Source organism: Mirounga leonina, unplaced genomic scaffold (assembly GCF_011800145.1).
Source record: "Mirounga leonina isolate KUSES-001 unplaced genomic scaffold, KU_Mleo_1.0 Mir_178, whole genome shotgun sequence".
Lineage (NCBI taxonomy): Eukaryota > Metazoa > Chordata > Mammalia > Carnivora > Phocidae > Mirounga > Mirounga leonina.
The window spans coordinates 27,553,379-27,581,179 of NW_023270464.1; the positions used below are offsets into that span (position 1 = coordinate 27,553,379).

The following is a 27,801-nucleotide window of genomic DNA, read 5'->3' on the forward strand; positions in this document are numbered from 1 at the left end:
GGATAAAGATGTGGTATACAAACACACACACACACACACACACACAGGAATATTCCTCAGCCATAAAAAATGAGATTCTGCCATTTACGAGCACGTGCATAAACCTAGAGGGTATTATGCTAAGTGAAATAAGTCAGACAGAGACAAATACTATATGAGTTCACTCATATGGAATCTAAAAAAACAAAACAAAATAGGACCAGACTCATAAACACAGAGAACAAACAGGTCGTTGCCAGAGGAGGGTGGGTTAGGGAGGCAGAGGACATAGGTGAAGGGGATGAAGAGGTACAAACTTCCAGTTATAAAATAAAAACGTCACAGGGATGAAAAGTACAGCACAGAGAATATGGTCAATAAGTCTGTAATCACTTTGTATGGTGACAGATAGTGACTGCCCTTACGTTGGTGAGCATTTGAGAATGTATATAGTTAGTCCAATCGCTATGTTGAACATCTGAAACTAATATGTCAACTGTACTTCAATTAGAATTTTTTTTTAAAAATTAAGTTTGAAGGTCTAATGCACAGCATGGTGGTTATAGTTAATAATACTGAATCGCATGCTTGAATGTTGCTAAAAGAGTAGATCTTAAATGTTCTCACCATAAAAAAGACCTGGTAGCTATGTGATGGGATGGAGGTGGTAGCTAATACCATGGTGGTAATCATTTTGCAATTTATAAATGTATCAGTCAACACATCCAACACCTTGAAGTGACACAGTGTTAAGTGAAGAGGAGGGAGGGCCCAACGCCAGAAGGCCCTGATGTGACTGGCGCTGACCAGCCATCACCCTGTGAAGGGCTCCCTCTGGTCCGGGGCGGACCGCAGTTTTGGTTCAGTCTGATCTGCCTCTGATCTGGCAGAGGGAGGGGATCTGACTTGTTCCAGGAGATTCCAGAAGGGGGCGAAGAAGGAGAGTGTTCCAGCTGGGTTCTGAGGCCTGACCAGAGGCGCTCCCGGGCGGCACCTGCTATCTGCCTGATTCTGGGGGCGCTGGGCTGTGGGGCCAGGGGCTGTTTGCATGCTCTGTCCTGGCCCTGCCCCTCCTCCTACAGGCACGAACGGTCTTCTTCTGTGCGCGGCGTGGTGGACACCCAGCCGGACACCTGGCACAGAGTGGGTGCTCTGTAAATATGTAAGCAAGCACGCACTATAGAAGGGTTGACGAAAGGCAGTTAACCCAGGACCAGCGAGCCGCACCCACGCCGGGCCTGGAGGGAGCTCCAGGGCCTTCTCTCCGGAGCCGTCGTGGGCGAGGCACGGCCACCGCACACACGTGGGCTAACGAAGGCCTGGATGATAGAGAAAACCAAACACCTTTTGGGGGGAAGGGCGTGGGGCAGATGTGCGTGGGGGAAGGGGTGTGGGCCTGAGAGAGCTGAAGTGGGAGGAAGACTTCGTAGTTTTAAAATAGACTCGCCAACCCACTAATTACATATCGGGCCTGAAAACGCCAAAGCTGTTCTCCATTTGGAAAAACCCCTGCGAAGTAACTCTGCAAACACGCTCTATTTTCTTCTTTCTCCCTTTTGGGGAGGGGGATGTGTTGAGCATGTACATGACGACCATTATAAAAAAGAATTTCAAGGAAAAGCGATGGCCTGCAACCCCGCCATCCTGCAGCCTTCACCCGCTCTTGTTACCCATTCCAACTGCATGTGCATGATTTTCCCGTCTTCGTGAACTTTAAATAGAGGCAACTTTTCAGTCTTTCCCTGTATTTTTCTCCTGAACGTTTCCCCATGTGGCCAAATCGGTTTCGTTATTACCAGTTTCGGCGGCTGAAGAAGTGGCCGTGCTTGCTTGGGGACTGTCACCGGAACAGAGCGGTGAGGACGTGTGCGCGCACGATGTTCTCCAGCCCGTCTGTCGGAGGGTGAGTCCCTGGGCGGACGGGGGTGGACGCTCTCAGGACCGGAGGCGAGCTTCAGCACCTCCCCGGCTACGGGCTGGTTTGAGCCCGGGTGGCACCACATTCGGTGCCTCCCTCGGATGCTGCAGCGTAGCAGAGGCTCCGGCCCTGGGGGCCTCTGCACACAGGCGTGCCCCTCACTCCTTGGCGAGAGAAGTGGGAAGGGGCTTTCTGAAGGGCCCCCACACCAGCAGCAGGGGGACGCTCCTGTGAGAGAACAGAGTGTCCTCGGGTTTGCGGAGGATACATACTCCTCCCGGCACGAGCCGTAAGGAGCGAAGGCGTGTGTTCCGTCCAGGGCTGGGCCGTGATCGCAGCCCCCCCCCCCACTTTTCCTGCCCAGCCCGCGCAGAGCCCAGTGAACCCGCCCAGCCAGCGCCAGGGGTCTTGCTGCGGAGTCCCTCCTTGCTGTCCTTCAGGCTGCTCTGTTTTGGGCACATGGAATGCCCCCCGCCAGCCATGTCGGGGCGAAGCTGGATCTGGAAGAGCCGCAGACGGCCCGCGGCGTGGTCGATGGAGGGACTATGACAAGCGGCCTGGCAAGGAGACGTGGAGCGGGCGGTGAGTCTGCTTCCCCTGTTCCTCCTGCAACAAGGAATCTGAATTCGGGTGCTCCCTCCCTGCGATTTCAGCAAGGCCCTCATCACTTGGTTTCGCTCCCTCGCGTGAACACGTATTGAAGAGTTTTCCCCTTCCAAACGCTTCTTTTCCCCATGTGCGTTTTCCGGGGCCTTTCTGCGTGACAGTTGTGGGTCCCCCTCCGGGCCCAGAAATGCAGAGGAATTTCGACACTTAGCAGGCACTCCGTATCCTGCCCGTTTGGTGTGGAGGTGATGCTCAGTGCCTCTCTCCCCGAATGTGGCTTTCCTCTGTCAACAGGAACCGCTCCCCAAAATACATCTCCCCTCAACACCTCTGCTCCCTTCTTCTAAGATTCCCCAGGAATGAAGCATCAAGGTGAGGCCTGTTTCTCCCCTAAGGTTTCTGGACCACAGGCTCTACTCCCAGTCTGCCATCAGCTTCCCCTGCCTCTAATCCCGAGCACCCCACCCCACGCATCCCTCTGTGCTGGACAGACCCGGGGCATCTGGAAACTTCATGACTACCATGTCTGGGCTCCCTTTCGAGGGATGTGGCCTGCATCCATGCCCTCCTCCATCCGTTCCTGGGGCTCCCGCTTGTGTGCTCACGGAAACCAGGGCAGGCGCCCTGGACGCCATCACTGGGCTAGACCATCACTGTCTGACCGAATGTCCTGCAACGATGAAGGTGTTTTACATCTGCACGATCTGACACAGAGCCACGAGAGCGTCTGAAATGTGATCAGTGAATGAGGAATCCAAGCCCTCATTTTATTTAATTGCCTTTCCACAGGAAGTTCTGAACCACTTTTACCAGTATCCACAACTTGCTGAGACTTTGATCGGGATTGTGTTGAATTTATAGACCAAGTTGGGCAGAACCGAGGATACGGAGTCATCCCTCAACGAACATGGAATAGCTCTCCGTTTATTTAGATCTTCTTTGATTTCATTAATTTTGTAGTCTTCCCCACAGAGATCTTGTACATATTTTATTAGATTTTTACCTAAGCATTTCATGTTTTTGCCAGTGCTAATGTGAAATGGTCTGTTCATTTCAAATTCAAATTTTTTGTTGCTGGTCTTTATTAAGTCAACTGATTTTTGTATATTAACCTTGTGCCCTGCAGTCTTGCTGTAATTGCTTATTCATTCCAGGGGTTTTTATGTTGATCCTTTGGAATTTTCCTAAATCAACAATCATGTCATCTGTGAACAAAGATGGTTTTATTTTTTTCCTTCCCAATCTGTATACCTTTTCTTTCTTTTTTTTTTTTTTTTTTTGGTTTACTACATTAGCTAGGAATTCCAGCACAATGTGGAACAGGAGTGGTAATGTGACAGGACATCCTTGTCTCGTTTCATCTTGGAGGGAAAACATCTAGTTTCTAACCACTAAATATGATGTTAACTAGGCTTTTTTATAGATGTTCCTCATGTAGTTGTAACGGTTTCTCCAAATTCCTAGCTTCCTGAGTTTCTTTTTTTTTTTTTTTTTTTATCATGAATGGGTGTTGAATTTGGCTAATGCTTGTCCTGCATCTATCGAAATGACCCTATTTTCTTCATTAGCTTGTGGAGGTGATCACATTGATTTTCAGATGTTGTCAGCCCCTTACTTGAAATAAATCCTACTTGGTTGTGGGGTGTAATTCTTTATACACATTGTTGGATTCAATTTGCCAACACTTTGTGGAGGATTTTTGCAAATATGTTCATAAGAGATGTTAGTCTGTAGTTCTCTTGTAATGTCTTTGTCTGGTTTTGGTTGTTAGGGGAATGCTGGCCTCATAGAACGAGTTAGGAAATACCCCCTCTGTTTCCATTTTCTGGAGGAGATTGCAGAGAAATGATAATTTGTTCCTTAAGTGTTTGGTAGAATTGACCAGTCTAGGCCTGGTGCTCTCCTTTTGTAAAGTAATTGTGGATTAAGTTTCTTTTGATTCAGGCCTGTTAAGATTATCTTTCTCCTTGTGGGCATTTTGGTAGATTGTGCCTTTCAAAGAATTGGTCTGTATCATCTAAGTTATCACATTTGTGAGGAAAGAGAGTCATTCATAATATTCCCTTACTCTCTCAATACCCGCGGGATACGTAGTGGCCTCTCCTTTCTGAGAGCCATTGCGTGATGTTACAGACGTCCGTGGCCTTCTGGGAGGCTACCCTCTACAGAGGTTTCCAGATGTTGCTGAGAAATCCATTTCATGTCTGCATTCCTGACTCTCCATTCTGCTGACTCTCTGAATTACTCTTGATGCTGTGTGTTAATAAAAGAGGAAAAACAAGGCCAGGAAGCCAGCCTTTTAAAAGATACAACACACTACAGGAGTCCTTTCCCAAATTCCCAAGAGTATCTATTCAGATGTTCTAGACAACCTATGAAAAAAGGGGAGGTCTAGCCATTATCACTTTAGCATAAGCCATCTTCACATGAGGAAAAACAGGTCTTCTGAGACTCGAGTTTAAAGCAAAGGAATAATTTCAAGATTGCACTGCACAGTACAAAAGTTAGCATTCCAGGAAAACTAGGGGAAAGGACACTTTGCAAGGCCTGAGTATAGAAATCCCAAACAAATTAGATATGAAGACTGAACTACAAGACAATTTGTGATTTATGGCTTTAATATTTAGGTGTGAAGTGAAGCCGGAATACTTTGTGTGGATTTTTTGTGACAATTTTATAAAAAAAAAAAAAGGTAAATTACAAATTGAATGCTGGGGCTGATTCAACAGCCCATTTCACACATAACCCTCAATTTCTTTTTTTTTTTTTTGAAGATTTTATTTATTTGACAGAGAGAGACACAGCGAGAGAGGGAACACAAGCAGGGGGAGTGGGAGAGGGAGAAGCAGGCTTCCCGCTGAGCAGGGAGCCCGATGCGGGGCTCGATCCCAGGACCCTGGGATCATGACCTGAGCCGAAGGCAGACGCTTAACGACTGAGCCACCCAGGAGCCCCTATAACCCTCAATTTCAAAATGTGCTCATCAAAATGGCTTTATAAATAATAATTTGGAACTTGGGTACAGAAAATTGGATTAGGTCATAATCTTTGGTTCACACACGGTCTGCCTTTAGTTATGTCCAGTGTAAGCATCCTGAACGGACTTACTCTCTGGGTGCCCGGGTGGCTCCGTCGGTTAAGCATCCAGCGCTTGATTTGGGCTCGGGTCTTGATCTCAGGGTCATGGGCTCAAGCCCCACATTGGGCTCCACACTGGGCATGGAGTCTACTTTGAACAAACAAAACTGAACTGACTCTCAAGAGCTGGGGGGCTTGACCACGTGGCACACATCCCTTGCCTCCTCCCTTCTAAGCACACCATCCTTAGTTTTCATCACTACCTTTCTCTTCATCTAAACCCCATGTATAGGACTCACAAGTAAGTGTATCTTACTAAAATCTTTATAGGTGAGCATGTCGTATATTTTGACTTTTTTGCTCACTATATCTCTAAGTTAGGGCTTCCTGTGCCTTCCATGTTGCTGTGTCATTCAGGATCACTAGCTCTGATTACTGTATGATATTCTATTATAAGATTATATCGTATTTTATTCACCCACTCTTCAATGGGACTTGGGTTTTTCTAAGTTTTTGCTTTCTGTAAACACTGCTATGAAAATTGTTCATGTCTCCTGTTATCTATGTGCAGGTTTTTCTTGGGTATACATTGAGGACTGGAATTTCTGGATTACAGGATGTGTGAAAGTCCAACTTTAAAAGGTAATACCGGGGCGCATGGCTGGTTCAGTCAGAAGAGCAAGTGACTCTATCAGGGTTGTGAGTTTCAGCCCCATGTTGGACACAAAGATTACTTAAAAACTTCAAAAAAAATAAAAAAATAAAAGGTAACACCAAATCTTCTAAAGGACTGAACCACTTTTGACTAATACCAGCAGCTTATCAGAAGTTACGCGGGATCCCTCCAACACGATATATACTGCCAGACTTTTAAAATTTTGCCAGTTGAGTGGGTATAAAATGGTATCTCACTGTGGTATTGATCTGCATTGTAATTTCTCCCAATTTGTAACTCATCTTTTCTCTTTCTTTGAAGATACTTTAAATAATATATTAGTGCATAAAATAACCTCATTTTCCTTTCTTTCTAAAATTGAAATAGCTGACGCACGATGCTGTATTAGTTTTAGGTGGACATCGTAGTGATTTGACATTCATATACATTCAGAATGCTCACCACGATTAAGTGCAGTCACCACCTGCCATCAGAGTTATCACGATGGTATTGACCATGTTCCCTGTGCTGTACTTTTCATCCCGGGGACTTATTTTGTAAGTGGAAGTTTGTACCTCCTTGTCCCCCCATCACCAACTTTACCCACCTCCCCCTCTCCGGCAGCCACCAGCTTGCTGTCTGTGGTTTACATCTGTTTCTGTTCTGTGTGTTCATTGTTTTGATCCCACATAGGACTGAAATCCTATGGTATCTGTCTTTCACTTATTTCACTGAGCAAAATCACCTCTAGGTCCATCTATGGTGTTGCAAATGGGCAAGATCTCATTCTTCTTCCTTATGACTAATATTCCATCGTGTACATATATATACACACCACATCTTTATCTGTTCATCTTGATGGACACTTCAGGTTGCTTCTGTATCTTGGCTATTGTAGGTAATGCTACAATAAACAACAATGCTTTTATTTTTCTGAGTTAGCTTTCGTTTTCCTTAAGTAAATACTCCACACAGTATAACTGTTGAATCGTATGGTATTTTCATTTTCAAATGAGGACCCTCCGTACTCTTTTCCACAGTGGCTGCACGGTTTGCGTTCCCACCAAGAGTGCACGAGGGGACCACGTCCTCGCCAACACCTGCTGTTTCTTGTGTTGATTTTAGCCGTTCTGACAGGTGTGAGGTGGTATCTCATTGTGGTTTGATCTGCATTTCCTGATGAGGTGGAGCATCTTCTTCTCTGTCTGTTGGGCAGCTATAGGTCTTCTTCAGCAAAGTGTCTACTCAGGTCTTCTGCCCATTTTTTAAATCAAATTTTTTTGGTGTTGAGTTCCCATTCCGGAGGTTGCCTTTTCATTTTGTTGATGGTTTCCCTCACTGTGTGAAAGCTTTTTAGTTTCATGTGGTCCCGATTGTTTATTTTTGCTTTTCTTGCCCTTGCTTTGTCAGAGTATAGTTTAAGATCTTTTTGGGCTCTTGTGGCTCCAGATTTTAGGATCATTTATTCTGATTCTGTGAAAAATGCTACTGGTGTACTGATAGGGATTGCATTGAATCTGTAGATTGCTTTGGGTGGTATGGACATTTTAACAATATTAATTCTTCAAATCCATGAGCATGGAGTATCTTTCCATTCATTTGTATCACCTTCAATTTCTTCCACCAATGTCTTCTGAGTACAGGTCTTTCACCTCCTTGGTTAAGTTTATTCCTAGGTATAAAATACCTCATTTTAATACCGAATCTATCAATAACACTTTCAGTTAATGCTTTGTGTCTTAAGTAGTACCCTATCTCACGGCCAAAGAAGTAGTTATCTTTACCTTTTCCCCAAGTTTGAAAATTTGTGTGACATTTAAGACATTAACTTCCTCTGGCATGAGAAAAGAGTTAATTTTCATCCTTTCCCACACAGATAACCAATTGTTCTAGCTCTAATTTTCAAATTAACTTCCCCGATGTTACATGCCACCTCTTACACCGAAATTCAGTCTGTGCGTGCCTTTTTCCGGGCAATCTGGTCTATCCCATTGGGAAATGTGTACATCCCTTAGCTAATACCAAGCTCTTTTAATTAACATGGCTTCATGTGAACGAGTCCTAGCATCTGACAGGACAAGTGTCCACCCCCCTGCCCTTTCTTTTCCAAAGACACCTTAGCCCTTTGCTACCTTTTACTTTATAACTGCTTTAACAAGTTCCAGGAGAAAACTTGGTGGGATTTTGACTGGAATTGCTTTGCATCTACAGGTCTATCTGGGGACAGAGGACATCTTTATATTGTCTTCCTAGCCATTAACATGTCTCCCTCCCGGTTTACTGAGGTATTTAGTTATCGTCTCTTGATAATACTTGAGAATTTTTTCTTACAGAGGCCTTGAATATGCATGCAAATATCGAGTGTTTCCTCCTTTCTCCTTCTTAGGAACCTCTGTTTTGACTTACTCTGTTGAATACAGGATCCCCAACTCAATTCTGAACTCAAGCAGGGGACAGCAGGCAGCCTTTTGTTTCTGACTTTAAAACGGAATGATTTTCCTCTTTTTGGAGGATGCTTGCTTTTTCTTTTGTTTGTTTGGTTTTACACAGAAACTATCAGCTTAAAGAAATTCCTCCCTAGTTCTAATTTATCAGGAGTTCTCATCATGAATGGGTGTTAAATTCTGTTCAATACTTAACATAAATCTGTTGGGCTAGTGAGAACAGTTTTCTCTTTGTAATCTGTTCATGTAACAAATTAACAGATAACATTTAAATAGATTACATTTACAGATTTTCATGCTAAGCCAACATTACATACTAAGATAGAACTTACAAGTAAAGTAGTGGTAAACAAATTTAAACCTAGAAATTTGTATTGTAAAATACTGCTTTTTACCTGTTTTACGTTTCATGTTAAAAAAAGACTGGCTGCCAGAGAAGTTTGAAAACCACAGAACAAATGGTCTTTCTCGTCCACAATCCTCCAGCTGCCATGTTTGAATTATGCCCTTTCAGTTTCTCTAATTCTACCAGAAAAAGGAGCTCCTAACCAGATGCTAACTCAGTGTGACAGGATGTAGAACAGAGCTAGAAAATTTGATATCTATGTGACAAAAAGCAGTTCTTGGTGTTAAAGAAATGCTGACCCCTTCAACTCAAAGGAACCTAAGATGACAATTTATCGTCGTAAGATCAGACACAAATAGATGTGAGAACAGTAGCAGGACCTGTACAAAATTAATAAAGTAGAAAACTAAAGGACTAAAAGTCAAAATGAACTACCAGAAAGAAGAGCAGAGAAAGTAATACAAGGGAACGTTATGGTTTTCCTTTTTATTTAATCAAAGACTGGTGGGTAAACATAAATACAGCACAATTACTTCAGATCATTCTTCATATTGTATACACACAGACCGATGAACGTAATCTGAAAGAAACCTGCAGTCGGCAATGAAATGCATACAGCTTTTCCTTCCCTCGCTCAAAAAAATTTAAAAACACACAAACTTAGAATCTCATCAGCACACACTCTCCTGTGACAAATGATTCAGACATAAATAGTGGGTGCAAAGAAACCATAGGCTAACATATGCAGAACCTTTGTTAATGAAAACCCAGAAGCAGCCGTAAGGATGAAGATACATTCAGTGACTGGTAACTAGTTGTGCCCTGAGGGGCGCCATCGACAGAGATCGTGCTGCAGAGAAAAGCTATGTACACACACAATGAGAAAATAAACTGCAAGATCAATGCATGCATGTTTAATACTGGAAAAATCACGGCCCTCCAAAATTTCTCCACATTTGTTATAAAAGCCCTCTGCACTCAACTAAAATTAAAATGATCTTAAAAGGATAATACTTGTGAAGTTTACTTAAGTCTTTTCAGCCACAGAAACTGCAATGGAAATAAATGTTCAGAGTCATTTTCAAAACAAAAACAAAAATCTATTCTTCTGATGACATGCATGATTAAAAGGTCTATGCAAGATACATTGCTCTACATTCCCAATGACTAGGAAAAAAAACCTCAAGTCAATTTTTAGTTTGCAGATGGTCAAAGGATTTTGTATTCCAGCAGGAGTTCAAATCTTCTGGATCTTTTCACCAACAACTACTGGATTTTCTTTTCTGATTTTCTCAGCAGCATCAGCTTTGTAATTGTAAGAGCAATTGTGTACATCGGAGTAACGATGCACACCACAGTAAACATTTCCACACCGGCATTCAAACCCTGAAAATGATCAGTACACACACGTGAGTTGGATGGAAGGTCTGTTAAGTTCCTTAGTACCATTAATGTTAAAAATATCATGATTTGGGGCAGCCGTCTGAAGAATCATTCCAGACAGTTTCAGGACCCAGTAACGTTTCCAGAATTCACTAGTTGATAGCTTCCGTTTTATTCCTAGCTACAAATAGAGGCTTGTATGCCCAGCGGATCCTCGCCGCTTCTCTCCTGAGCTCAGTCTCTTCACCTGTGACGTGACCACAACTACTTCTTAGCAAAATCAGGACTGCTACACTGCATGGAAGACACTTCTCAAGCCCACATTCTAAATGTGAAATAAGCACTCTCTCAGAAGGCAACCTGAAAACTGAACTAAGCGAAGGTGTAATGAGACTGCTGGGAGAACTGCTAAGAAACAGCACGCTCCGCACCCTGGCTTCCCGGGCAGACCCCCAGTGCAGCGGCGACCCGGCTCCTGCTGGCTGAGTGAGAGCAGGGCCTGGAGTCCAGAGCCTGAGCGTGAATCCGCTTACTAACGCAGGCAAATTACTTAGCTCCTCTGAGCCTCAGCTTCTGCATCTGTAATTTTGGAATAATAAATTACTATAGGGATTAAATGAGGAATGTGTTAAACGCTTAACATTTAGTAAGCATGCCATAAATGCTATTTATTTTAGGGACATGCCCAAAGAGTTGAAGCCAAAAGAGAGAGAGAGTGTGGATAGTCCATATCAAGCCCGTCCTGATTCCCAAAATTAAGATTTTATGGTAGGAAGGAACTGTTGGAAATGGAGCAGAGGAATCAGTATTTCGAATGCTGACATCTGATGGAAGCGTCCTCTACCACATTTTGTTTTTGTTTTAGAAACATATTCTGTAGCTTCATGATAAGGAATAGAAAATGAAGCCTACAGCAACACCAGGCTGACAGGTTGGACAGGACGGAAGTTACTACGCCTCAGCCTTCCAATCACGAAGTCTGAGAGTGTCTGAGATGCAGAAAGACTATTATTTGTTACTAAACATGTGTATTTTAAAATACCTGATTTGTTCATGCTTGTATTCTTTAAATAAACACATCTGCCAAAGCATGGGCCAGTCTTCAACACCTTTGATACCAGACTGCACTCCACCCTCCACCTTCTCTACAACCTGTTCCCTGGCCAGAGAAACCTTCCTCAGATCCTGAAACTCTCATCTACTCTTCTCAGCTCTGAAGTCAAATTTTTGTGGAGTATCAGCACAATGCCAGGCACACAACAGATAATAAATGGATTCTTTCCAGCTGCGCGTGCTCCCCACCATGGGGCACAGCCCATGGCAGCAGCCTTCTCAGGGGACACCCCTCTTTCCAGGCCACGTGCTACTGCCGCCCTCCCCAGCTCGGGCCCCTCAACACGCCCCGTTCTTTCCTTTATCCGACCTTCTGTCCAGGCTAGTCTTTCTGCCCGAAATGGCCCTGTTTCCATCCATTCTAAGTCCTACTCATCGTTCAAGACCCAGCTGAAACACGCTGCCTCCATGACGCTCTCCGTGATGGGCCTCTACTCCCCCTCTTTTACATGAATTAATTAGGATACCTGTCCCTGAACTCCCAAAGTAATCCACTGACTGTACTCAATCTACTTCATTTGCTAAATATCCAGATAATATTTCAAGTATTTTTTCTTCCTCTCTTAGTAACAGAACCGTCTAAGAGCTCTGTTGCAGTCTTGCGGCGGGGGGCTGACGCCTCACAAGGGCTAACTCACTGGGCCCTCACGAGCACCATCATCAGCCATTCTACGCAGACAAAGTACCTCTCGGCCTGCCAAGTACTTAACTACCCCCTTCCTCCGCAGCTTCCGGCTTTGCCACGGCAGGAGCCATGCCTTTCACAGCACCTGGCACTGTGACCCGACCTGTCGAATGCTCTCAAACCCAGCTGGAATGAATTTTTAAAAGCAAATCTATTCATTTCACTTTCAGGTATATAATTAAAGCTACTTTATTTAAGAAAATTCAGAAGCTGAAGTATATCCAGTATTAACTCTCATGGGAACAAAAATGATCTGCATTGAAGCCAGGAACAGTAAGCCATGCATTATTTTAAAATACAATCTTAAGTTTAAACCATTGGATTTAGGCCCTTACCAGTAAGTCCCACTTTCTTCCTGCACATGAAACAGCGATTCTTTTTTTGTTTTGGTTTTTCAAGAGACTTGCTTTGCTCTTCAGATGGCTGTTGTGCCGTATCTGATACTGAAGCTGACAAAAACAGGAAGGTGGTAAAATTTAATCATTCAGTAAGATTTTAATACTGGGTGGTGGCTGTCCCCCTGCCCCACCCTCAGTAGTGATCTGTTACTGGGCGGATAACCGAGGAATCTCTTAGCATGGAAAGATGCTTACAGTAAGTTACAAAGTAGACATTAATACAACACCCTTTCCATTAAATCTATGTACCTATGTTATGCACCTGTGTGCACACATGGGCACACACAGGGAATCTAGAACATATACTGGTATGTTAACGGTGACTCCAGAGGTCTAGTGTGGTATTCCCTATTTTTTCTAGTAATTATGTATTTGACCCCCACGCAAATACTGGCTGGGTATTCTAAGGGGGTGTGTAAGAAAATGGCCACAACCCAACTCTGAAATATTGCTGGGGTTAGAACTATGTAGATTCCTCAGAGAACAAGGGCAGAAAGGGCTGAAACCAAGATTAGGTGGAACACTATGTTTAAAATTCTCAGAATGTTTCACATAAAACCTTTAAAATGTTAGGAAGATAAATTTATTAGAATGTTATAATTAGGATAATAAATGGACGCGCGTAAGTAGCAAAACCAAGGCCAGCTGCACCAAGATTCGGTCAAAGCACTGTGCCCACATCTGAACCAATGTGAACCCTCCTGTCCCTCATCCCCTGGCCCTCCCGACGCTGTCACCGGAGTCAGAGTCTGTCACATGACCCAGCACACATGACATCTCGCTCTAAAGCAACGACTTTCTGCAGCCAAGTTCTCGCCCTCTGAGTTTCTCAGCATCCAGTCCTCGAGGACTCTCCTGCTCAACCACTGTGGAGCCAGCCCTCTGCTCACACCATTTACATCCAATCCAAAGCATACAAAGTCTTCTCATCTCTGGCCTTCTGTCAACAGCCTTTCTGTGTGGAATGCTTTCCCACGCCCCTCCTGTCCCACTCTCTCCCTGGCTTACTCGAATTGGGCTTTCTTGTTTAAGCTTATACCATCAACTCTTACTCCATCCTCTACCCAACGACTTCAACAGGAACCTTCCTATGTGCCCCATTAGTAAGGCCCACACTATTGGAACGGCCTCTTTGTCTTCCCCCGGCTTAGCAGTGAGCTCCTCCAGCGCAGGAGCTTGTCCTCTCCACTCCTGCTCCAGCCGGCCCTGGCACCCCGACCACAGGGCAGGTGCCTCACAAAACCTGCTCAGCTGCATTCCTTAATTACTCACCCACTGCAGTCATGTGCCCCAGTTGCCCCAATTCCACGGTAAGTGAGGCCCACCAAGGGCCGGTGGTATCTTACTTCCCATATGAATCTCCAGCACCCATCACAATGACCTATACACAGCAGATGCACAAGCATTTGACCTAATGGATTCTAACCTGCTTATGTTAACTATATTAGCTCCCATTTTAACAAAATATGACAAAGACAAAACACCACAAACGAACAAGTAAACTCCACCTAGAAATTCTGAAACCAGATGGGAGACAGCTGTGCTAATATAAACATTTTAAACAGATTATGGACACATAAAACCTTTTATTATTAATAAATAAATAAATAACCTCAGAATGTGAACTCTATGACGGTAGTGGCTGAACGTCTTGCTTACTTATTTTATCCACAGCTCCTAGAACAGTATCAAATAACATTTTGCTATGTGTAAAGAGCTCAAAAATAGTTTAACTTGCCATCAGAAAAGAATCTGTTTATTGTCTCTGAAATGTGTAAGCCATAATATCCAACCTGTTCTCCCAACTGTGATAGTCACACAAACTTACACAAACAATGCTTAAATTACAGCAACAACACAAACTCCAAGAAAACCTTAACAAAACCAGGTGAACTACTGAGGCACAAACTTTGGAATCTGGAAATGGAGGAGAGTGAAGATACGTTTCCCTGCCCCGCCCCCACACTCCTGCACACACACGTCTCAGCCCTAATGCTCTGTCCACAGCAGATGCACAACCTTTAGAGTTAAGGATCCACAGGCAGCCCGAGAGCTGGTGAGCGAGGGATAGCATCTGAGGCTGATCATCGTCCACTCATGACCCCATGAGACTAAGGTGACCTTCGCTTGCCTCCAGCTACCGACTGCCAGCTTGAATTGAAACATTCACCAAATCAAGTTCATGGGCAAGATGACCTAGTATTGTGTAAACGCCTAGGATTCCCGGAAATTACCCATTTCCTTATATGTGAGATTTAAGACCAAAGCATGCCTTATCAAACTCTTAATCATGTAAAAGGAAACAATTCTGTCTTTTAAAAGGGCCATAAACATATTGAACCTGAAGCCAAAATGAGAAGTGTCCTCAGAACTAGGCAGTTTCTCACAGTGCGACAGGAGAACTGGATACAAGGTCAGCTGCTGTTAATGACTGAGAACAGGCAGCCGCCTACGTCCTATCTGCTGGTCTGCAAGGTCTGTTTGGGAGGCCCAGGCATGAAGGCTGGGAAGTAAACGTAAATCCCAACTAGACAAAGTCTACTGGCCAGTAATTTTAAGATACTTCACAAGCCCTCTGGCTCTGGGTCCTGCTAAAAAAGTACACAAATGTAACAGTAAGTATAGAAACTATCTAGCATTACTTCTGTTACCCTTGTTTGGAAGCACATTAATACACATGCTGAACACCAACAACTGGGAGTCATCTGACAGCAGACACAATCCCCACGTAACGTAATAACGCGCACGTCTTCCTCACACAGTAGGACCAGTCCCCCCCCCGGAGGTCAGACGAAGCTCGGCGCTTGGGGGCTTCTGCTCACCACTTACACCCAGTGCTGACACCGAGTGGTCCCTCGACAGACACTTCCTGAATGAACATACACTTTTCCAACGACCCACTGGGAGAACATTCATTTTCCTTCTCTGTACTTCATTTTATGCAAAATGAGGGGTTGAACCAAATGATCTTTAAGTTATTCCTAGCTCAAAAATTCTTTACAAAATGACATTTTAAATATTCAAGGGAAAAATAAGCCTTACAGTATAGCAGGGTCCAAAAAAATAGACCAAGCCATAGATTTAATTATGTATTTTCCAACCACTGGGTTAAAAAGTATAGAAGGGCAAAATTAATATATATTATCATTTAAAAGGTAATCAGTATTTAAAGTATTAGTGAGATATTTCTCATCTTTTTGATACTCAGTCTCTGAAACCTACATATACATTACACTACCAGCAAACAAGTATGTACTAAACTAACTTCAGACCGGCCGCCTCTCAAGGGCTCAGTAGTACCCAAGACCAGCGGCCACCTTTCTGGACAGAGCAGCTCTGTGCAGGACAGCAGTTTCTATTAGCAGCTATCTGGGAACAAAGAAGTGTCACATTAATCTTAAAATACAACTTTGTGTCATCCTTAAAAAAAAGACAAAAAAGCAACCAGCCTTCACAAGGCTCTCTCCCCTACCCATGGATTAGAACCCAGTACCTCAGGACTCTTCCATGAGCTGCTTTAAACAACCTTCTCGGCTTTCGTCCCAGCACAGCCCTGCTGAACAGGCCCCTCCAGCAAGTGCTGCCCCCGCCGCCCCCGCCGCCCCCGGGGGGGGGCCTGTGCGACCGCAGACGGCCCTCTTCACTGCACCTGCCTCCCGCCTACATGAACCACACGGCCTGTGGTACCCGTGCCTGGCTTCTTGTACTCTGCATGTTTTCATCCCTGCTGTGGCAAGGATCAGAACTTCGACTCCCTTCCCGGCTGAGGAACACTCCGGAGTATGGACAGCCCACATCTCGTTTATCCAGTCCCCTGCTGATGGCCATCTGGGTTGTTGCCACGTTTTGGTTAACTATGAACAATGCTGCTACGAACACTGTGAACACACACGTTTCTGTGTGGACACGTTTTCAACCCCTGGGAATTAGGAATGGAATTTCTGGGTCATACGGGTAACTCTCTGACTTTCTGAATTCAACGTGTAACTGCCACGCTGTTTCCCAAAGCAGCTGCACCACTGTGCGTCCCCAACAACCATGCACTAGGGCTCTAATTTCTCCATATCCTTCACACTTGACCATTTGCATAGCTTCTTTGGAAAAACATCTATTCAAATCCTTGCCCTTTAAAGAACTGGTCTTTCTACTGTTGGAATTTAAAACATTCGTTATATAATCTTATCAGATCTATGATTCGCAAATATTTTCCCCAATGTGTGGACTACCTTTTCGCACTCTTGATGGTGTCCCTTGAAGCAAACAGGTTCCAGTGTGTCTGTGTTCCTCTGGTCGCTTGTGCGTCAGGTGCCCCACCTAAGGAAGCGCTGCCTGAGCCAAGGTCATGAAGACTTACGCCTGTTTTTCTTTTAAACGTTTTACAGTTTTGGCTCCTATGTTCTAGTATTCTGGTGTAAACTTTTATATAAGGTGTGAGTAGAGGTCCAATTTTACCCTTTTAACTATCCATCATCACCTGCTGAAGCCTACTCCTCCCCTACTGGACGATCTTGGCACATTTGTTGAAAACCAACTGCCCGTGACTGTCAGAGTGTATTTCTGGACGCCGGTCCTACCCCCGCGATCCACAGGAGTGTCCTCACGCCTGCATCTGTAGCCTCAGTTACTGCAGCTTGTGCTCAGCTTTGAAACTGGGAATTGTTAGTCTTCCTCAGCTCTGTTCTACTTTTTCCAAGACTGTTTGGCTATTCTCACCCAGACTTTAAAATCAGAAGAAATCGGCTTTTTAATCCAGACAGCTTTCTCAAATTTGTCTAACGGGACTGTTCCTCTTGGATTGTTCTGAGCCACCGAGCTGTCCACTCAATTCTGTATGAAGTCAGGATCCCTAAGAGTTGGAGTCTGGGGAATCTAGTTCACTCTGTCAACTCTAGGAGACAATCCCTGTCCACCGTTCTGACAATAACTCAGTCCTCCTAGAATGCGTCACTGATGAAGGGCTCAGCACCTCATCTCGTGCTACTGTTGGAAGCTTCACAAGTCTCTCTTATCCTAAGCCTCCTGTAACTGCCACATCCCTGTGGCATTGCACAGACTAAGAATATCCTTTGTGGTGTATAAAACCCATTTCACCTCCATCATTTCAGTGACTTCTAAAGCACCCTGTAAGGTGGATGTGGCTATTACTTATTCTCCTTTAAAAGTAATAAAAGTATGGCTCAGTGGGGGAGTCAACAAATGAAAATAGAACCTCTGGGGCCCCTGGGTGGCTCAGCTGGTTAAGCGCCTGCCTTCGGCTCAGGTCATGATCCCGGGGTCCTGGGATCGAGTCCCGGGTCAGTCCCCCTTCCCTGCTCAGCGGGGAGTCTGCTTCTCCCTCTCCTCCCCGCTCATGCTCTCTCTCTAATAAATAAATAAAATCTTTAAAAAACAAAAGGAAGGAAGGAAGGAAGGAAGGTAGGAAATAGAACCTCTGATCCAAATTCCATTTCTTTTTCCTAAGGTTCAGGATCTGAGGGACTGAGAGGTTAACCAAAGTGAAGCACAACGTGCAGGAAGGCAATCAAGTACGATGGTGTAAAGTGCACCGAAACACTTTAAAAGATGTTTTTAAAACTAGCTTTTGTGGGGCGCCTGGGTGGCTCAGTCGTTAAGCGTCTGCCTTCAGCTCAGGTCATGATCCCGGGGTCCCGGGATTAAGCCCCGCATCGGGCTCCCTGCTCAGTGGGGAGCCTGCTTCTCCCTCTCCCTCTGCCTGCCTCTTTGCCTACTTGTGCTCTTTCTATCTCTCTGTCAAATAAATAAACAAAATCTTTAAAAAAAAAAAACCACTAGCTTTTGTGAACTGAAAATCTGACATTCCTAAGTGAGACTACGTGGGGTATTGCTACTTGTTAAGTTAGAAGAATAATTACATGAGAAACATGCTATAACATTCAAAGAGGAGGAAAACTCTTCAGAGCCACGAGGACACTCTTCAGCACCACCCGCCTGGTGGCAACACAGCCTAATTATAAGCAGAACACCTACAGAGGGAGAAGCCATTCCAAGGACGCTTATCGGAAAACTCCAATGAAGAACGTTAGGAAATGCTGGCTTAGATGCATGGCTGCTACTCATGAACCCTCTCCCTGGGATGATCTTCCCATCTAAATCAATTTCCCTGAGGGATGCAAATGGAGTAATACAGGAGAAAGTAGATACTTGGCTGGTCACCAAGGCAGACGACACCACCCTGGCCGGGGGGGGCTGCACGGCCCAGGCTAGCGAGCACGACAACTGTCCGGGAAAGAATCCTGGCCTGGAGTCGGGTGCCCGGGTTCCAGCTCCAGGTCAAATGACTACAGCACTGGAGTCCAAGACTTTTCTCTGTCAGTGTTTGTCCATCCACTAAAGAGATGGAAGAAAATACTCTCTGCATTTGTTTCTGTCAACAGGGAAATCACAAGTAGGTTTATGTTATGAGTGTACGTGCACACCGACACGCATCCACACACGCATTTCCCCTGCTACTACTGAGAATCTGCTATATGCACTTCACGTTTATGAAAAACCTACATTAGTACCTGTTTTTGCTAACAAAGATATCGGCCAAAGAGAATTTTCGCTTTTATGAAATGGTAATTGCCTCTTTACACCATTTTAGTTTACAAAACGTTTCACCAAAATGCTCTACTTTTGGATAGCAGGGAAAACTGTATTTGTGCACGTTTACAATAAAAGAAGACATTCTTAATTCAACAGCATAAGCAAAACCTTTTTAAAAACTAGGCTGTTAAGAAATTTTATGCACTGAAAATGAATCCTCTCAAACTCAGATGAAACTTATACCAGATTTTCCAAAGATTCTGCAATGCTAAAATAATGAATGCTAAGTCTTTAAGAGGTACTTATAAGCTAATACTGGTTTAACCTTAAAAGTCATTGAAATCATACATGAAAAAAGGAGTCTAAATTTTTAAAACCCCTTATGATTTCTCTTCATACAGCTTCAAGACCACCTTCTGCATTCCTGTCCTCAGGGCTAGGTACAGAAAACTACCCTGTTCTCCATACACCACGAATGGTATAAAAGCACTTTACACGGTCATAGGTGACCAACCTCTCTTCATCTTTTGTCAGACTTGTACAGTAACTGCTACCGTATCCTTAAGCGGCACACATTTTGTTCACGACCAACATTCTAAACTTTGTTCCGTCGTGAGATAATAACATCTTCATGATTAGCAGCCTGTTTTCATTTTTCCTTACTTAGCTCTCTTCCCAAACTGCTAAGCAACCCTTGCTTCTAGAAACTCTCCGACGTGGGCACCTGTGGGCTGAAATTAACCAGGGCCCAGATGACTTCTCCTTCCTTTGCTGACTCGTCCTCCAACCTGCTCCTCCTAATTTTAGCTCCTCATTTTTCAACATGTGCCAAGGACATCCAAATAGCACACATAATACTCATCATACATCTGAATACCAATTATCTATCGACAACCTCCAACAGAGCAAATTCTGAAATGTGATCCCGTCCAACTTATTGAGCGCGCATCCTGTCTGGCCACACCACCCCTTTGAGCCCCCTGTCTAAAGCAGCCGGCCACAAAACCAAAAGCTTTACCACCCTTCTCCTACTTCCCATGCCCCAGGGATAAGTAAATCTTAGGGATTTTTCTATTTCTTCCCTTCCTAAAATTTTTCTTTTTAACAAAAAAATAAGACATTTTCACTTGTAATGGTTATTAATTTACAATAATATGCTGCATGGAAGAGAATACTGATGTTGGCCAGACAGTATATTTTCTTGCTATAGCAAAATCTACAAACAGGCCAACTATGCTAATCATTTCTCGGGCATGAACTCAGAGCAAGGGGAACTAGCCAGCTCAGCCACATTCAAACTTCAGCAAACGTAAGCTAAGATGACGAGACACACCTGTCGCTACCATGCGGACACCATGTTCGATGGAAGGTCTCACTGGCCCGGAGAGCTTCTCTCTCTAAGCCAGGCCGGAGGCTCAGCCGTGGGCTTACCTTTCCCGAGTGTCCTTCTTCAGTGAGCCAGTGTCTCCACATGAGCACAGGCTATCTACCAGTCTCCTCAGTCTCTCTACCATCTCTGCCGCCGAGAAAGCCTTCCTAATCATTCTGACGCACATGATAGGGATGGAAAGAGTGTGGGCAAGAGCAAGAGGCACCGTGCTGTGAAGACGAGAAACTGAACGTGATGGCTGCCCTCGCACCCCACACGGGGAGAGAGGGACGACCGCCAGTCACGTCCAACGGTCTAACGACCCGAGTCAAAAGGTAAGAGATTCCCCCTAAGCCGAAGTCGTAGTTGCTTGCAGGGGAAATAATATTTAGGTTAAACTGGTAAAAATAACAGTAAAAGAGAACAGTATAATACCACTATTCATTCACTTAGTTCTCAAATTAAACAAATTTACAATTTTCTACATTTACATCGACGACATAAATTATGTATCAGCGTGAAGTGGCTCCCAACATTTCAGTCCATTAAATACTTGAAGATACAAAATATTCTGCTCATAAAGAAAATAAATATAAAAATATATTTTAGGCAGGCAATTTAAAAGAATATATGCTCCGAGGACAGTGCCTGGCCTGTAATCCTCAGCTGTTAAATGGATGACGGAAGTGAGTTAGCTCATGTGCAAACCTTGCAGGTCTTCTGTTTCGGGTCCTGCTTTGTCCACAGATGTACTGTCCACTTGGGAAGATGCTACAGATTCTGATAAAAGTGACTGATTTGATACAGGGCTAGAAAAGCAAAAATACGTAGATTTACAAAATGATCATCTCCACGCAGGAACAGTAACCAGAGTGACGTAATAAATCTGAGTTCAACATATCTAAGCACATCATTATAAGAATGAACACGGAGATACTGTTCTGTAACTTCGCATTAACCAGAGCGCCATGAACCCAGAGACCAGTCTGGACCAGAAGTTCAAGGCATTAGCAATAAGAGCAACAGTGAGTGGTCTCTGTGCATGAATTCACCACATGAACACTAGCTCGGCCACACCCGGCTTCAGGAGCCGGGTTACAACGCGGGAAAGGACGTGCTGGGCAGCGGAACTGGGTGTCCCCCATCACGAACTGGGGAAAGGACTAGAGTAGAAACGTCATCCTTGTTTCCTAATAGCAGAGGACAAGGGAAGCAAGTACTTCTGTGTTTTCAGGCTTCTACATGGCGGGACTTCCGGAGAGAACAGGAAGCGAGGGCATGGCCCAAGCCAGGGAGCGAGGAGCCCAGAGGGGCCTGCACCGCAGGCACTGACCCCCGCAGACACCGGCCCCGGTGAGAACCCAGCATCTGAATTCAGCAGGAAGCCTCTTCTGACTAGTCAGTAGTGAGACAGATGCAGTGTTAGGCTGGCTAACCTACAGGGACTTGCCCTCCCTCTCCTTCACGGCACTGATCAGACAGAGGACACATGCCTCCTCCGTCACCAGCTCGCCAACCGGCACTCGGAGCCTGGGTCTTACCTTGGCTGCACAGATGCAGACGTGGAGTCTAGCGGTGACTGGGCATCCGGGACGCTGCCGTCTGTGCACTGGACGGGTAAAGATTCAGACAGACTACTGACAGAAGCTGCTGCAACAGAACCACATTGCGAATTAGGGACTCTGAGCTCTGGGCATTCCGACACCTTGTCTAAAATAGAGAACAGCTATCCGCGAACTAGGGTAGACAAATCTTGTCTTACCACACCTATAATATGCTGCTTCATTACTTTTAAAATTTTTCAATAATTTTCCAATGGAAAAAAGGTAATTTAAACCAAGAAAGAAACCACATACATACTGTATATATTAATAAACTGAACTACTTCTCAGGACTGCGGGTCACTCACACCCTTGAATTCACACACATCTTGCAAGTACTAGTGCACAAAGCATTTAAGACAAAAGATGGGGCGCCTGGGTGGCTCAGTTGTTGAGCGTCTGCCTTCGGCTCAGGTCATGATCCCAGGGTCCTGGGATCGAGCCCCGCATTGGGCTCCCTGCTCTGCGGGGGGCCTGCTTCTCCCTCTCCTACTCCCCCTGCTTGTGTTCCCTCTCTCGCTGTGTCTCTCTCTGTCAAATAAATAAATAGAATCTTTAAAAAAAAAATTCACAGGCGCCTGGGTGGCTCAGTCGTTGAGCGTCTGCCTTCGGCTCAGGTCATGATCCCGGGGTCCTGGGATCGAGCCCTGCATCGGGCTCCCTGCTCAGCGGGGAGCCTGCTTCTCCCTCTCCCACTCCCCCTGCTTGTGTTCCTGCTCTTGCTGTCTCTCTCTGTCAAATAAATAAATAAAATCTTTAAAAAAAAAAACAACAAAAAAAACAAAAGATGGAGCAGTTGAGGCAAACATAAGTTCAGAATTGAAATCTGTGCTCAGCATGTTAGGTTATTCTTTTCCCTGTTGTACATAAGGCAGAAATGTAGATGGTGATTTAATTAAAAAACAATTTACATTCATTTGATCTTGGCCTTGAGAAAATTTGGAGAAATTCTGATTAAATGGTTCTAGCTTTTGGCTTGAACATGAAGCAACAATGAGAAGACCCCACACAGAATTTTACATGAACCAAGTAACAGCCTTCACTGACTGCTACACCTCTGTGAAGCCCACACTCGGAATCCTCCTGATCCTTCCAATACAGCCACTGACCCAAAACCCATTTCCACGACCCCAAAAGAACCCTCGGACACACAGAACGCACCCGGAGCTGAAGTGAGCCAGTGCTGAACACCCCGTGCTCTCAGTCACACGGCCGCACCTCTCTTCCCTTACGGCGTACGGCTCTCTCTAAAGTCAGCCGGGGCCACCTGCAACCCACTCCTTCCTTCTACAACTACGTTGGCTCCAATAGGCGTCCCAGTAAAATAACCGAGGTCCTCACAACACTCCCTCCTTTACAGCGGACTTACCCAGACACCCCCATATACTCGAAGTGTGCTTGTGTTTTCGTAAGAGAACAGAGCTCTGTAGCACAGCAGGTAAGGCTGTGGAATGGATTTGTTCTGGTTACTTTCAGTGGGTAAGGATACCGCTGACAACGAAGACATGTAGGGAGGAATTTTCCTGATATGAATGCAGTAAATATAAGCGCAATATGAGAGTAGGAAAAAGTATCCGGTGCATCGTGCTGTCCAAATCCATCCCAATGATGAATACCACTGGGTTTTGACAGAATTACTTACCAGGTGGGCTTATTCTACCATTACTACTATTCTGTCTTTGAAGATGTTCTTTATAGCACACTGAACACATGCCATTCGTACGAGGGTTTCCGTAAAATCCGCAGCCAGTGGAACAAAGCATAGGCACTTGGCTGTGATTAGTTTCTTGAGCCATGTTCCTCTGTTGCACACCTGAAATTTACACAGAATTAGTAAAGAATTCAGACACACTGCAGCCACACATTATCCACATTTGCTTTATTAAAAAAAAAAAAAATACAAACCCACATACACTCCTGCCCTAAATCATTCTATACACCTGTCTCAAGACCTAGGGCTAAGGTAGAGAGAAAAAATAATGACCAAAAGATAGAAAACGAACTTTTATCTCCAACCCTCTCTACACAAGAAGGTCTGTACTGGCTCAGAAAATGTAAACAACTCTAGGGATAGCTCGGTTCTGAAGACTCCACACCACCAGAACGTTAAGGAAAACCCTTCAAGGCTAGCTAGTTCAGTATGGACTCCGAATAATAAGAAATACATTATATGTTTTCCTATATGTTATACTATTAATTTCTAAGCATTAACACTTTTGCTCAAAGTTCACTGAGCATACCTGTATAATTTATTCTGTTTAAAAAGCATTTTACAGAATTCCAATGCTGGTGAAGACAGGAAGAAATGGGCAGAATGCGGGGGAAATGAGGAACTGGCCCAAACTTTCTGGCAAACAATTTAGCAATTCACTGTAAGAGCCTTACAAAACTGCCCTCAGAATCAGTCACTCCCCTTCGGGGTCTTCAACGGAACACCTAGGGTTGGTCAGAAGAAAGACCAACACACAAGGGATGTGGTCCACAGCACCATTGATAATGTTGGTAAATTTCAAATACATGCTCAACATCAGGAGAATGAGTTTTTTTCAAAAGTTATGGGTTATTAAAACATTTTAGTAGACTTTTTGGTGGAGGATAATGCTGATAAAAATGAAAAGACAAAACGTGAAATATATATATGATATGTTGTCAATCAGGACAAAAAGAGAATCTACAGTCATCAAGAAGGACAGAAAAGAATGTATCCTAGGACGGCAAAGCTAATGGTGCCTTCTGATTTGCACATTTTTTGAACTTTTAAAATCCTCTTAAATGAAGGTACAACTTGCCTAATTGGGAACGAAATATTTATTTAAGATGAAAGAGCGGCCATGACACAGGGCTGTCTGGAAACCACACACAGGCGGTCATCAATCACAGCAGATGGAAGAGCCCCATGTGCCACTTCTCCCACAGAGTGAGGGATCCTTTGGCATGAGTAACATGACAGAAGGTAATACAGACTATTTAAAAAAAAAAAACCCTCCCAAATGAAATGAAGGTTACTCCAAAAAGGGTGTATGTGTATTTAAAGACAAGTCTCTGCAAAGACCCTAAGGGATAAGAACCACCAAACGAGGACAAGGTTTTGCCACTAAAGTTGTCCCGAATAGATCAACAATGAAGGAAAGCATTCAACGTTTATCACTGACAGATTTTTTCTTTATGTAAATTGCTTGAAAGAGGTGGCGTACTTAACGCAAATTTCAGAACCAAGAACAATAATGCATTTGACAGGATTACAAAACAAGGCAGCTGGTCTTGCATTTGCCTTTAAAAGGAACTATCCTAAAACTACTGAGAATATTTACAACTTTAGCCCGGGAATACAATTTGGGATGTTGACAAACCTCTTTCTTACTCCACGATGGCAAATCACTTCAGAATCCAATCTTGGCTGTTCTGCTCTCTCTCTGTATGGGCTACTTTGGTAATTCTATAAATATACGTATCAAATGAAAAAAAATACCAAAGATGGGATAGAAAAGCTAATGGCAAACATTCTGTGGGGATTTGTGGCCTCTGTTCCCGGGGGACAGCGTGTTTGTCTGGTGTTGGTTATCAGGGTAACTGCTCAAGGTCAGGCAGGCAGCTAATACGTGATGGAGCTCAGACTCCATCCGGGCAGTCCGGCTCAAAGCTCTTGTTCGAAAGTAGTGTTTCTCCAAGGGTGCTTCCGTGGACCCCAGGGAGGTCAGAAGCGTTTCCACGCTAACGCTAACTGGCTATTTGCCCCTCCCACCATGTCGCCTTGTGCACCAGGGGTCACATGCCGGGAGCCCTATCAGGAGAGCAGCCCCAAGACTGGCTGTACCCCGCTCACCACGCTCTCACAGCAACACAACCAACTTCATCCCATCTTGAGCCTGAACACACGTCTTGGTAGTATCCAGGGTGACTGCAAGTCTGCAGACTGCGCCTGCCGCATACAGAAGCGTGGAGAGGGCGGGAAGGAGAGACACCTGCTCAACTGCTCAGGCTGCAAGCTGCCCGTCACCTTTTTCATGGAAGAGGTTTTGCATTTCAGGGAACAACTGGCAAAGTCTGGTTATTCAGAAGTGTGTCTACAGCAGACATGTTCTCAAAAAGGAGCAAAGTGAGCCTGTCACTTCAAGAAAAATAACAGCATTTATTGCCAAGGACCACATTCAAGGAAAAAAAAAAGCTTGGCAAGTATCTCCAATGTGTAGAGTTTCTGGTAAGATCAGCAGTGATACTGATGACACGTGAGTGGCTGGTACTATATCAACATCTGCAAGGTCCGTGTGAGTCGGAGAACCGGTATTTCCAGGGACCAGTGTATGACGGCACAAAATGATTCATCAACAAAGGATCCACTCAAAGTGAAAGACCAGTGAATTTTCAAGTAATGGGACCAAAGTTTTTTACATACAGTTTGAGATTCTAGAATGCAACTAACCCTTTAAGAAACTACAAATTGCCAAGTTTTGGTGTAAGATCTCTATCATCTGAAAAGGTTGTTAAAACATTCCCTCCTTTTCCAATGACCCATCTGTAGGATACCAGTTTTTCTTTTGTAACAGATTAAATGCAGAGCCAACTATGAGAATCTTGCTGTTTGCAAAAATGTCTAACGATGCCACTTTTCTCACTAAACCTTTTTGGTGGTGGGCGGGGGTGAGGGAAAGGATGGTTATTTTTGATAAAAATATTTTTAAAAATTAATATATTGCAATTTTTCTCAGCTTTCATTTGTAACAGGATAAATATTACTAGGTATAACACACATAAATGAAAGTTCTTCAGGGTCCTCAGTAATTTTAGAGAATATGCAAGTCCTTAAATCCACTGCTGTAAACCATGCATTCCCAATGCAGACAGTATCACCTCAAGAGGACAAACACCAACTCTCTGGGGTAAGGAGGCACACAAAATACCTCACTCTGTATGTATAAAACACAGATATACATGGAATGCATAAACAGAAATACAGTATATCTGTGGAATTAAAATTTCATGGAGGTAGAGGCCAATTAGGAAAAACTATTTTAAAAGGCTTTTGTCAGGGAAGAAATAAAAAAAAAAGAGAGAGCTTGAGAAACACTGTTCTAAACCACCATTATCCTCTGTTGCCTATTAATGATTTTACAATGGTATTGAGAAGGTCGGAATTGAAGGGACCTTCTCCAGTGGCACAGATAAACCTTTCAGCATCTGGCCGGCAATCACAAGCACCCAGAAAGGGAAATATTCTAGTTCTTTAAAAAAACAGTCACAGATGACAATACAACTACCAAGCTTTTGTTCACAATACCTGCTTCTGAACAATAAAATTCAAAAACACGCAGCACTAGCAATTTCCCCAAGCCAACTGCCGTGCACAGCAGCAAATTAACAATGATTTTTGTAAGTTGAGCTTTCTTATTAAAAAACAAAACAAAACAAAACAAAAAACCCAACAATTATCTTGGCAGGTAAAAAGCACAAAGGACTTCACAGGCTACTTAAAAAGAAAAAAAAAAAAAAAAGACAACCTTATTTATTCATCTTTAGGCCACAAAATGTACCTTTCTGTGAAGACTCACAAAAAGAACCACCACCATAAAAGGGTATCTTAGTTTATCCCAATGTGCAGTGGTAAAGATGGAAAAACCGAAGTCCTGCCTTCCCGCTGCTGCACCTTCTTGGCAGGTAAGGACTCTGCGGGGCCATCAGTCTG

The 27,801-nt window shown here is 44.2% G+C and overlaps 1 protein-coding gene across 6 annotated transcripts in view; it reads right to left on the reverse strand.

Annotated features, from left to right (window-relative positions):
• Positions 1–9,485: 9,485 nt before the first annotated feature.
• Positions 9,486–27,801, reverse strand: part of ZFAND6 (zinc finger AN1-type containing 6) — a 59,504-nt gene continuing 41,188 nt past the window's right edge. For 2 of the 6 annotated variants that reach the window (XM_035024278.1, XM_035024280.1), the window contains exons 2-6: positions 23,764–23,934; positions 22,062–22,170; positions 21,229–21,329; positions 12,543–12,656; positions 9,790–10,412 (exon numbers count right to left, since the gene is read on the reverse strand). In XM_035024278.1, coding sequence (XP_034880169.1) covers positions 10,264–10,412; positions 12,543–12,656; positions 21,229–21,329; positions 22,062–22,170; positions 23,764–23,917 — 627 coding nt within the window. In that variant the 5' untranslated portion in view covers positions 23,918–23,934 and the 3' untranslated portion in view covers positions 9,790–10,263. Of the gene's footprint in view, positions 10,413–12,542; positions 12,657–21,228; positions 21,330–22,061; positions 22,171–23,763; positions 25,436–25,471; positions 25,558–25,944; positions 27,104–27,801 lie in introns of those variants that run through there. The other 4 variants (XM_035024276.1, XM_035024281.1, XM_035024275.1 and 1 more) reach the window with 4 other exon arrangements.